This window comes from Rhagoletis zephyria, unplaced genomic scaffold (assembly GCF_001687245.7).
Source record: "Rhagoletis zephyria isolate East Lansing unplaced genomic scaffold, Rhagoletis_zephyria_1.1 Rzeph_scaffold_01524, whole genome shotgun sequence".
NCBI classification, from domain to species: domain Eukaryota; kingdom Metazoa; phylum Arthropoda; class Insecta; order Diptera; family Tephritidae; genus Rhagoletis; species Rhagoletis zephyria.
Genome location: NW_016158608.1, coordinates 22,482 through 34,079, shown reverse-complemented (window position 1 = coordinate 34,079; position 11,598 = coordinate 22,482). Strand labels below are relative to the sequence as shown.

Here is an 11,598-nt window from a genome sequence, read left to right as displayed (position 1 = left end):
AAGTGGGAACTTTTATGGCTGCCCATTGATAGCTCGGTTATATAGCTTAAGAAATAATATTTTAAAGACATTTTTATCAAAGTTGATAAATATGACATTTGACCAGTTTTTACACAAATACTCCTACGACCACAGGCAAAAATATTGGCTATAATATGTAGTTTTTTTTTTGTCATATATGTATACGTTTTATCGGTCCACTTGCAAAATATTCGCATTCGCAAAAGCTCCGCATTGATTATTGCGAATACGAAAGCGAATGCGAATGTTAAAATTAATGCGGAAGCCCCGCGGTTGCGAATGCGACATATTCGCAACAACCCTGATATGAAGTAGTCGGAGTTTGGTTTGGTTCATACTTAGAAAGCTTGTTTTAAAGGTATTTTTTTACTATTATCTTATTTAACACTGAAATCTTATTCTGTACTTAAATAAAAAAATGGGAAAAAGTAAATTGATATACAAATAAATGTTTAGCAATTCTTTTTAGAAAACAAATATGTCTTAGTCTAGACTTTTTCCTTATTTTAATTTTTCTATATGCTTTTACAGCTTTATCTTTTGGGGTATTTTTGGCCATTTTGAATTGTCGTGGGTTGAACTTTTGCATAAACCAAACTCTTCTTTCGAATCATTGATAAGTTATTACACCCCTGAATCTCGTTTCCCAACGATAACTTTTAGCCGATGATGATGTGTTTTTGGGAAATGGATACTTGTTGACTCATCGTGCACTGACCAAAATTTTGGTGAATATTTGGCTGAGATTTGACTCCAAATATGTATATTTTTTTTTCAAACATTAGTTATAATTTAAAGTATTACATAAATATAAACTATATATTGTCGTTTAAAGTATAAACCGCGTATCGTTATTCTGCAAAACCGCGTAACTCAAATTTTTTTCCAAAAATTATATTTGTTCACCGAAGCTCTTAGCTCAAGCCTATCCATTCGTCCTGAAATATAGGCTGACTTCCAAAATGTATCAATGCAATGTTTGGAAACTGTTATACTTCGGTATTCAAACTGTTTGCATATGCAGAGTTGCGCACATTGCAACCATATATATTGCATATTTTAAATATTCATATAGCAATGAACAATTTTTCTGAATTTTCCATTTTTAAATCACCAATGGTAACCAATAACAAACAAAGCATCAACTTTGTTTCTGATGCGCTGATTGCTCCTGCGATGCGTTTCGATAACTTTTCGGATGCGTTTTGGAAAAGTACACGTTGTCAATATTTTGTAGTTCGGCGTTATGGAACCTTATACTTTGTACATATGCAAAGCAATTGACGTTGTGGAAGTCAGCCATTCTAGCCAGAAATGCGACTGCTTTATAAATGAAAGAACAATTTTTAAATATGAGTGTTTTTCCCTCTACACATACGCGGTTTTGTACTTTAAACGACGATATGTATATTTGCTTTACGGAATCCTGTATTGGAAAAATCGGAAAACCTATAGATAAAGAAAGGAAGTGTATTTCCAAAATTATGCTTTACGAAAATCTTTATGGAAAAATCGGAAAGCCATATGGATAAATAAAACACATGCGCACTTTTTATGGTTTTAAGATCTTTGCATACGAAATTTTGCAATACAGAATTTTTCAATACAAAATTTTGCTATACCTACAGAGTTTTGAATACAAAATTTTGAATATATACGGAATTTTAAATACGGAATATTGAACCATAATAATTTTGTACCCAACCCGTTTCCAATAAATTCAACATGATTTTATTATATTTATTTAGGTCAACATAAGGATTCTGGACATTATGAGCTGCAGATACTAAATAAATATGGTGAAATAAGTACCAGTGGCTGGATTGATGTTTTATCAAAGCCAGAAATTATTGGTCTCAAAGATTGCAGTTGTCTTCCTGATGATACCATAGCTTTTGATGCCATAATTTATGCAAATCCTAAACCTAAAGTTACGTGGACTCGAGGAAACGAAAACCTCTGCAACAATGAAAACTGCGAAGTAATTGCCGACCTAGATGGCGATAAATACAGACTAGTTTTCCAATGTGTTAAGCCTGTGGAGGATGGGTTATACACATTAACTGCAGTCAACGACCAGGGAACGACTACATCGAGCTTCCATCTCAATGTAAAAGGTAATTTCATTATAGATATGTACATACTTATGAATATATGCATATAGGATAGAGTGATTGCATATCCCTCCATAGGAAAGCTGGTTCTTACGTGCGAACCCTGCACCGTGCAAGGGTTTGCAGGAGTCAGTGATTCCCCTTAATGTGTTTTAAAATTAAAAACGTCAAAATTCATAGCAAAACCAAGTCATAGCGTTTGAAAAGCGAGGCGTGTATCCTATATTTTAAATATTTTTCATCGCATATTGCATACAAATATTAATAGTTCGCTGTCAGACACATCTGCCCCTTTAGAACAACCTATGAAAAATTTTCCATGTTGAATAAAAAATTTCTCCTGTTATGGGCTTCTGATATAACAATCCACCAAGATTTAACTGTCACCGATGACGTAAATGCTACCTATGAGAATAGCTGGCTAGTAGAATTTCCGATTGGGCTGCAACGGTAAAATTAACATCAGTGATGACAGTTACATTAGTCCCATATGGGTTCTAACCAGGGCAGACAGAAACTCGGAGTTTGAGTAAGCGAGAGAGAAAAGCTCCTCCTCAGTGCGCTGCAGGCAACGAAGAACGGTAGAGTATATGTATGAACGATCTGCAGCCGGATTCAAACAATTGCTATCGCTAATTTTGATCGCCAAAAATTTCCAAAGTACAGCAGACGCCCCCAAAAACACACAACATCTATGAAGTTGCATGTCCGCCACACTGCCAGATTTGGCTGATTACGCATCGCATGTGTTACTCTTCCATGTTGTATACTTTTAGGTTAGGTTAGGTTAGGTTGAAGTGGCTGCCAGTGCCCCAATAGCCCACATAGGCCTTTGGTTGTGGGCCCGTTGTGATACCACGCGGATCGTTAGAACCCTCCTACTCAAACCATCGTGTGGATTTCGCGAAACCGAGAACTTGCCGTATGCCTACTTCGGCTATGTCGGTTAGGTCCTCAAAGAATCCTGAACCCATAAACTTTTGTCTTCTTCTACAAAGTGCGGGGCAATGGGATAACAGGTGCCGCAAGCTTTCTGGCTCTTCTTCATTTCTGCAGCTTCTGCAGAAATCGTTAGGGGGATCCCTAACCTCTCCGCGTGCCTTCCGAATAGCAACATGGCCTGTTATCAGCCCCACAGCTGCGGCTAGCCCTCTGTCAGCATGACCGACCGCTTTTTGTCCCATTTTGGCCATGTAAGCTTCGTCTTGTGGCAAGTGGTGAGGCTATCCCACCTGTCCTTTTGCTAGTTTAAGAGACAGATCCCTTAGAATGAGCTTTCAGTTAGCGAGCGGCATGCCTAACCTCTTCCAGGCCCGCGAAAGTGGAGCGGATGTGCCCTCTCTTGCAAGTTCGTCCGCCTTTTCATTGCCTGGTATGTTCCGGTGTCCCGGAACCCATACCAAGTGAAGCGCAGACTGCTCAGCCATCTCGTTTAGAATCTGCGACAGTCTGCTACGGTTTTTGAACTGCATGTGACGGAGTCGAGCGCTTTGAGTGCGGCCTGACTGTCTGAGTAAATGAAGATATCGTTATAAATGACTTCTCTTATACGTAGGTGTTCAACCGCTTCCTGTATAGCAGCGACCTCAGCTTGAAAGACGCTGCAGTGATTGGGTAAGCGAAAACATATTTCCAGCCCCAGCCGCGCTGAGAAGACCCCCCTCCTACCTTTCCGTCTAGCTTAGAGCCATCGGTGTAGAGGTGGAGTGATCCACTTTCATCGGGAGCACCTCCTGACCAGAATTTTCTTTCTGGAATGGAAATCCTATACCTCTTTGTGAAGTTCAACCTTGGTGCACAGTAATCCGTGTCCGGTATATTTACGTTCTTTAAGATTGCGGTGTGGCCTTCCTGAGTGTCCCTCCAGCCTGGTAGTTCCCTCAACCTCAAGGCGGCACACCCCGCTGATTGTTTTCCAACAATTTCAATTGGCAAAATGTCGAGCAGCACGCACATAGCCTCCGATGGAGTTGTGCGCAGAGCCCCACAGATGCAGAGCATCGCAGTTCTTTGCACCTTTTGGAGTGCTTCAGTTATAGATTTCCTGTTGAGACTTGGCCAATACCAAGACCCCATATAATAGAATCGGCCGAACAACTACCGTGTATAGCCAGTACATGATGCTAGGGGACAGCCCCCAGCTACGCCCAATCGCCCCCTTGCAGCTGTAGAGGGCTACCGTCGCTTTTTTAACACGCTCTTGTATATTTTGCGCCCAGTTCAGCTTTTTGTCCAGGACTATGCCTAGCTATTTTGCGGTCTCCCCTAGCTTCAGAATCTTATTTCCTATGANCACCAGGTCCGTTTTTTCTGGGTTAACACCCAGACCTTTTTCCTTGGTCCATCTCTCGATTAACCTTAGTCTGTCCTGCATAATGTCACACAGAGTTTGTGGAAATTTTCCACTCACAACCACCGCAAGGTCGTCAGCATACGCAATGACCTTCGCGCCTCCCTCCCCTTCCAGGGTCTGCAATAACTCATTTATCGCCATGACCCATAAAAGGGGAGAGAGGACGCTACCCTGCGGGGTTCCCCTGCAAACGTGTCTGTCCAGCGACACCCCCGCCATTTCCGCCCGCACGACCCTGCCTACTAGCAGCTATCGTATAAGCGACACTAGCTGTGACGNGAGAGGACCCCACCCTGCGGGGTTCCCCTGCAAACGTATCTGTCCAGCGACACGCCCGCCAGTTCCGCCCGCACGACCCTGCCAACTAGCAGCTGTCGTATAAGCGACACCAGCCGTGAGTCGATGTCCAGACCAGTTAGAGCTGATGTGATTGCTTCAGGTGTGATGTTGTTGAAAGCACCCTCAATGTCTAAGAATGCTATCAAGGTGTATTCCTTTATCGCAAGGGATTTCTCAATATGCGACACGATTTCCTGTAGCGCGGTTTCGGTGGACTTCCCCTTCGTATAGACATGCTGCGAAGCCATAATTTTGTCTGCAACCGATTCCCTAAGAAAGGATTCAATCAGTCGCTCCATTATCTTGAGCTGGAAAGATGATAGACTAATAGGTCTAAAATCTTTGGCGATAGTATGGGATGTTTTTCCCGCTTTAGGAATGCAGACAACCCTTGACCTTTACCAGGTCTCCGGAATGTAGTTAAGAGTGAGGACTCCCTTAAACATAGCATACAGCCATTTTGAGCTTAGCTCCATAGATTGCTGCAGCTGAATCGGTGTAAAACCATCTGGACCCGCAGATTTGTAAGGCTTGAAGGATCCTATTGCCCACATTAGTTTTTCTTTGGTGATAAGGTCTACCGTAACCGGTTGACCGCTATCTCTCATTGGCTCGTTCAGTGGCTGCTCGGTGGCGCCTGGAAAGTGTGTGCTCAGAAGATGGTCCAGGGATTCCTCCCCAGTTTCCGTCCACGCTCCGTCGGATCTTAGCAAGCATCCCGGGGCGATACGAGGTGAACTAGAGAGAACCTTCCTGAGCCTAGAACCTTCTGATACGCATTCCATACCACTGCAGAAGTTCATCCATTAGGATCTCTTGCTCTTCCTTAATAGTTTCTTGTAATCTTTCAAGTTTAACTTATAGATTTCCCAATGCATATCGCCTCCCGAGGATTTTGCGAGACAATTTTTTCGGGCCTCGTCAATCTCTTAACTCCACCAGGGTGGTTTCTTTTTGCCTCTCGGTTTTACCATGGGGCAGGCCTGATCCAGAGCCTTGCCACACGCCGCAGTAAAGCGATTTGCCAGCCTATCTAGGTCCCTAGAGTTTCCTGGAATTGCTAGTGTGGTTCTTGAGAGCCGCTTATCAAGCTCTTTTCTGTACTTATGCCAATCGGCTTTCTTTAGATTTCTTCTGGGAGGTACCTTGGACGGGACCCCATCTAAGTCGAATTGGATGAAGCGGTGATCAGAGAAGGAATGCTCATCAAGCACCCTCCAGTTCTGATCATAACCTCCGCATCTTCTGAGACGAGGGTAACATCCAGGACCTCTCTTCTGCTCTTCGTTATGAAGGTAGGCTCGCTACCCCTATTGCTTATAACTAAGTTAGATTTTAGTATGAATTCAAAGAGTGACTCACCCCGTTCATTATGTCTCCGCTTCCCCAGCATGTGCATTGCACCTAATCAGGGCCCGTAGTTGACAACTGTTCGACCGATTACAGGTCTGTCATGTGCCAGATACATTGAGGAAGCCTTACTTTGTCGTCCGTTCGCCTCCAGACTGATGGTGGTGGTGTCTTCGTCACTGAACTGAGGAAGAAACAATATTTTTAGTTTGGTACTTACAAGAATGCAGGCCCTTGGTTTACCTATGGTAGCTCCACTTATCAAAGTGTGCTCTGCCGACTTCAGCCCGCAAATTTATGCCCTATCACCCAAGGCTCCTGGATGAGGGCGATGTCTGCTGCCCCTTTTGAGAGCTGGAGCAGCAGTGCAGCCGACGCTGCTTTGCTGTGGTGGAGATTAATCTGGAGGACGCGAACCATCTTGGCCGCACCTCCACCACTGTTGAGTTCGCCTCGTCGTCGACTGACATCAGCTCCTCTTCTGTGTATTGCCGGAAGATATGGTCGACTCCCAGAGAGGATGTAGATGAGGCGTATCCACCAGCCAGGTCATCCATCGGATTGGCCTGGTTGGATTCCTCGACCACCTCATCCTCGCTATTGTCTTCTTCCGGCTCAACTTCGTTGCCTCTTGCTGCGTTCACGTCGTTCGTGTACACCCTTATCTTCACGGTGTCGAAACCGTAATTAATGACGCCCCCAGTCTTTTCGAGGAGTGGCAAGGACTACTTTTTTAGCAGAAGGACCGCTGACGAGTCGCCTTTGTGCTATGCTCCAGTCGCACCACCTTCCAATTGTGAGAGGGTAACTCGGGATTAAAGAGCCTTATAATCTCAAGTACTCTCTCAGGTTCGGTCGGTTTGGCCGGTATCCATGCCCTTGCTCTAGGCCTGGATGGGATGTCCTTGAAGTCCATAGCCCGTAGCATCGCTCCGGGGTAGACCTCTCCCAGTGTGGCCACGCCTTCTTGTACAGGCCCGGAGACCTTTCGTCGTCACACGCGACGACCTTGACGTTGCCTTGGAACCAATCTGCGTCCCGGCATATTGGAGGTGGTCCGGGGTGCTCTCGAAGCACGCTAACGCAGATGTTTGCCAATTCCGCTTTAACCCATTTCCAATGAGCTCTAAGTGCCAATTCGTCTTCCTGGTTCTCATCGAGCACACCCAGGAGGATCCGATTTTTGGCTACCTCAGCGAAGGATGGGCCTTGCGTCTTGGCCCTCTTCGCCTTGTTTTGCGCAACTTCCATCGATCTGTTGCGCTTTTCCGCAGCTGGTGGCTCTCCGAGCACCGGCAGCTGATAGTCGGGCACTATCGTCATTGCCCACGCTATTTCCGACCGGATCTCTTCCACGTGACAGAGCAGCGCCCTGCTACACAGGCTCGGTGTTAAAGCGGATCTCTTCAAGATCCTCATGGCGACCTTCCGGTGCTTAGAAATGGCTGCGCTAGGTGGTGGCCTGTCATCAGGCCATGTGAAAGCAGTAGGTGTAGGGGGAGGCGGGGCCCGCGCATCAGCTCTAGCGCCCCCTAGGACTGCAGGTTTGCCTTCACTGGTGCCGGGAAAATCCCGTTTCGGTTCTCCAACCCTATTCCATTCCGATTTTGTGGATGCGCGAAACCCCGGCATCGCCAGAGGCTTGCGTTCTCCACTGATGTTGGCCACATCGTGGCTAGTAGAGGGACCCTGCATCGCATGGGCCCCATGGTGTCTGGTGGTTGCCGGTCTCAATTTCCGTTGTTGTTGTATTTTTCTTCTTTGTATCGCTCATATTCCCACGAGTCGCGGAGATAGGGTTCGTCGGCCCCAGGCAGAGATCAGCAGTACCCAGGGTAAGGCCATAGAATGCAACCGGGTGCGGCCTGGTTCCCAGAGGGCTCCGTTAGCGCCTGGGCTATTTAGGGGCTCCCAGCCCGGCTGATCCTCAGTACGGTACGCGTAACGCCTTGATCCAGCCCCTACCTCCAGACCACGATCAAGGACCATTTCCGTATGGCATAGTGATGAAAGAACACATAAGCACAAAGCACTGATCCCTGATCTTAGTTGGACACCCTCCCGACATCGCACGGGATTGCTCTGTTGTGCCCATTTCCAGCCGGCACCCTCGCGGAGGGTTCAGTCCGAGGATTTTCGCCAGCCTACTTTTAGGCCCTATACTTTTAGGCCCTACTGATTTCTTTTAGAGAATTTTAGCGACGAAAATTTATCGTAGCGATTGTCACAATTCCACTTTATAAGGAAACAATGCGCTTCAGTTATTTTCGTTGTCAGTGTAATCCCCACACGGGACCGTCGAAACTTGATTTTCATTTCGAGTGTTAGTGTACAGCTTAGGGGCCAGTTTTTCAGTGCACGGTTATAGTTTGAACTTAGTTTAAACGCTCGAGCTGGCTAGTTTAAACTAAGGCCAGCCAGCTGCCCAATATAAACTCAGTTTACTAATACTAAAAATTTAGATGAGCTTTTGTTTTTATACAAAAAAAAATAGTACATATTTAAAACTCTTTTGATAAGAGAAAAGCAAAAAAAGAAATATTTGGAAACCGATAGAAAATATATGATACTTAGTAGTTTTGTTTACATACATAAAATACCTTCCACTTTTTCTACTTCCCAGGAAATATATTATAAAAATCTACAATAAAAGTTGGCTCTTTATTTCCGGGCTGGGGCGTGTCCCGTCGGGCCCCACTAAAATTCTTAACGTGCGGGCTTGTGCGTGTTTTTGAAAGTTGATTTTGCACTCGTGCCGGGCCGGGCCTGAAAATTTAGGCCCGTGCCCATCTCTAGTTTTCATAATCTAAGTTTAAACTGGCACTGAAAACTGGGCCTTAGTGTTCTAAGCGAAGCCATATTGGCTTAGAATAATTTTATAGCCTCGGATTTATGGGTTTTACAGAGTGAGGAAATATGTATACTTTTTAGATAATTTATTGAAATTTGAGGTACTATAACTACTGCAGTAAATATTAAAAACAATGCGATGAAATAATTATTCTTTTACCAAGTTTCTCAAATTGGAGATTATTAGTTGTATTTCCTGGGGTTTCCGATTTTTTTTTTATTGATTTGATCTTTTACCATACGATTTTGAAAAAAAAACCTTGAATAACTCCGTTTAAGGAAGTTCTGGTGATTTACTCATAAGCAGGGAACGGATTTTATGGAGATTGCCTTTTTTTCTGCTAAAGAGATAGAGTATATTCGACTAAGAAGGTCCACGATTTAGCTTTACCCTGATTCCATATATACACATATGATGCTGCCTTTTTTTGCCTTTTTTAAGTTATTTGCCGTTTTTAGCCTTTTTTACCTTTAAAAAAGTGATTATAGCATTAACAATTTTTTTTAAAGGTTAAAAAATATACACACGCCTATGCGGCTTATAGAAGCGCAGGGACCTCTTGCCAGATTAATGTTGGAAAAATTCAAAGCCGTTTTCTCAGCTAACGTAGGCTTGGAAACAATAAGGGGTGTGGATAAAATTGTAAAGGGCGAAAATAACCTTGATTTTCGGAATCAGGGGGTGATTTTACATAAGAATTTCATAACGGCGTTTCTGGTAAAGAGAAAAAGTTGAAATTTGTGGTCCAGTGTTATCAGAAGAAGCTGTGTAATTCCATTGTAAAGAGGAAACCGACATAAATTTAAATATGTCCTAATTATCTCTATTTCAGTAGGAACTCTTTTTAAATGATTACACTTCATTATTCTGTGGGGAAATATTTAAAAATCAAAACAATTTGTAATTTTTGTCTATGGAAGCTTTTATTTCATGCATAATTACTTTACACCAGTCACAAGGGGATGTCCCATCAGTCACAAATTTAAATAGTTTATAATATTTCTATGAAGATTATATAAACCTCATTTTTATTGAAAACGAAAGCGAATAATTCATATTTTACAACTCAAGTACATCGTTCGTGAAAATTAAGTGTTTTGGCTAAAATTCATCTTTGAGCGCTCAAGGGTAAAATATAGTTCTTTTCAGTGTACAATTCAAATGATAGTAACATAAAACTAAGAAAGCGTTTGGTATTTTTGTTAAAGCAGTTTTATACATTAGTTATCGTTCTATGTTAAAAAATATATTTCGCTATTGTATAAGTTCCGACGACATAGTTAAAATTCACAATTGATCACATTCTGGAGTAAAATGTCCCACTAGTCACAATGGAATGGCCCAGCTGCAGTTTTCAATAGTTTCTTATACTTGAATCTCATGGAAATTCATGTTTTTATTGAGCATCTTTAAATGCAAATGGTTAAGATATCTGTACGAATCACGAAATCTCCTTTAAAATGACATTCAATCGTTAGTGCATATTGTGTTGTAAATGTATGATTCTGCATATTTTGCAAACAATTCATATTTTGCATATTTATTGCAAATATTTGAGTATATTTTACAATACATGCATATTTTTGCTCTGTTTGATTTACAACCATTTAAAGTTCATGCGACATCTCCTGACAAAAAAGTTACCTTAAATTTTCCCCAAATGTTAATCTGAACTCAAGGCGAATTTATACAAGGTGGTGTTACTGGCGAATTTAGATTTTCGCCGCGGTCCTTCTGAATATTAAAATGATGTGTTTGTTGTAAACAAAGCATATTCATATTACAACAAACATATCTTTTTGACTTTCAGAAGGACCACGGAGAAAATCTAAATTCGCCAGTAACACCACCTTGTATAAATTGGCCTTGTATGAATCCATGGTAGAAAAAAGAAGGTAGTTTCAATAAACAACTTTTTGACGGATAGTGGGGTTTATGAAGTTTTATAATTTGTTCATGTTGCTAGCAGCGTTACCATATTGTTAATATTTAAAAGTAAATTAGGGTATTTCGAGATGGAAATTTCTTTCACAGTTATGCATTATTAAAAGAAGGCTTATTCCTCGATAACTGGCCAAATGGCGGGATCTCCGTTCCTGTAGATTGGTCAAAGTACACTGAGATTCCAATCTTCGGGCATGTATTCATCAGACCAAATTCTGCGTAATAGCTGGTAGATGCGCCCGACCAGCTTTTTGCCGCCGGCTTTGAACAGANTATTCCTCGATAACTGGCCAAATGGCGGGATCTCCGTTCCTGTAGATTGGGCAAAGTACACTGAGATTCCAATCTTCGGGCATGTATTCATCAGACCAGCTTTTTGCCGCCGGCTTTGAACAGTTCAGCCGCAATACCGTCGGCTCCGGGCGACTTGTTGTTTTTAAGCCTGTCTGCCAGCATCTCAAGCTCTTCGCATTCACTTTTTTCTGCCTCTAGTTTCTTTCTTTTGAATAGACGTCTGCGCGGGCGGTAGTATCCCACTCAGTGCTGCCATTTTAGCCGTTTTCCGGCTAGATTTAGCCGGTTGCGATAGCAAACAGCCGGAGAAATTTCGATTTAGCCGGCAGCCG

At 42.9% G+C, this 11,598-nt stretch overlaps 1 protein-coding gene across 1 annotated transcript in view; it reads left to right on the top strand.

The window, feature by feature from the left end:
* LOC108364318 (muscle M-line assembly protein unc-89-like) overlaps positions 1–11,598 on the top strand; it is a 74,877-nt gene that overhangs the window by 54,202 nt on the left and 9,077 nt on the right. Inside the window, exon 10 of the mRNA XM_017617955.1 lies at positions 1,770–2,138. Coding sequence (XP_017473444.1) covers positions 1,770–2,138 — 369 coding nt within the window. The remainder of the gene's footprint in view (positions 1–1,769; positions 2,139–11,598) is intronic.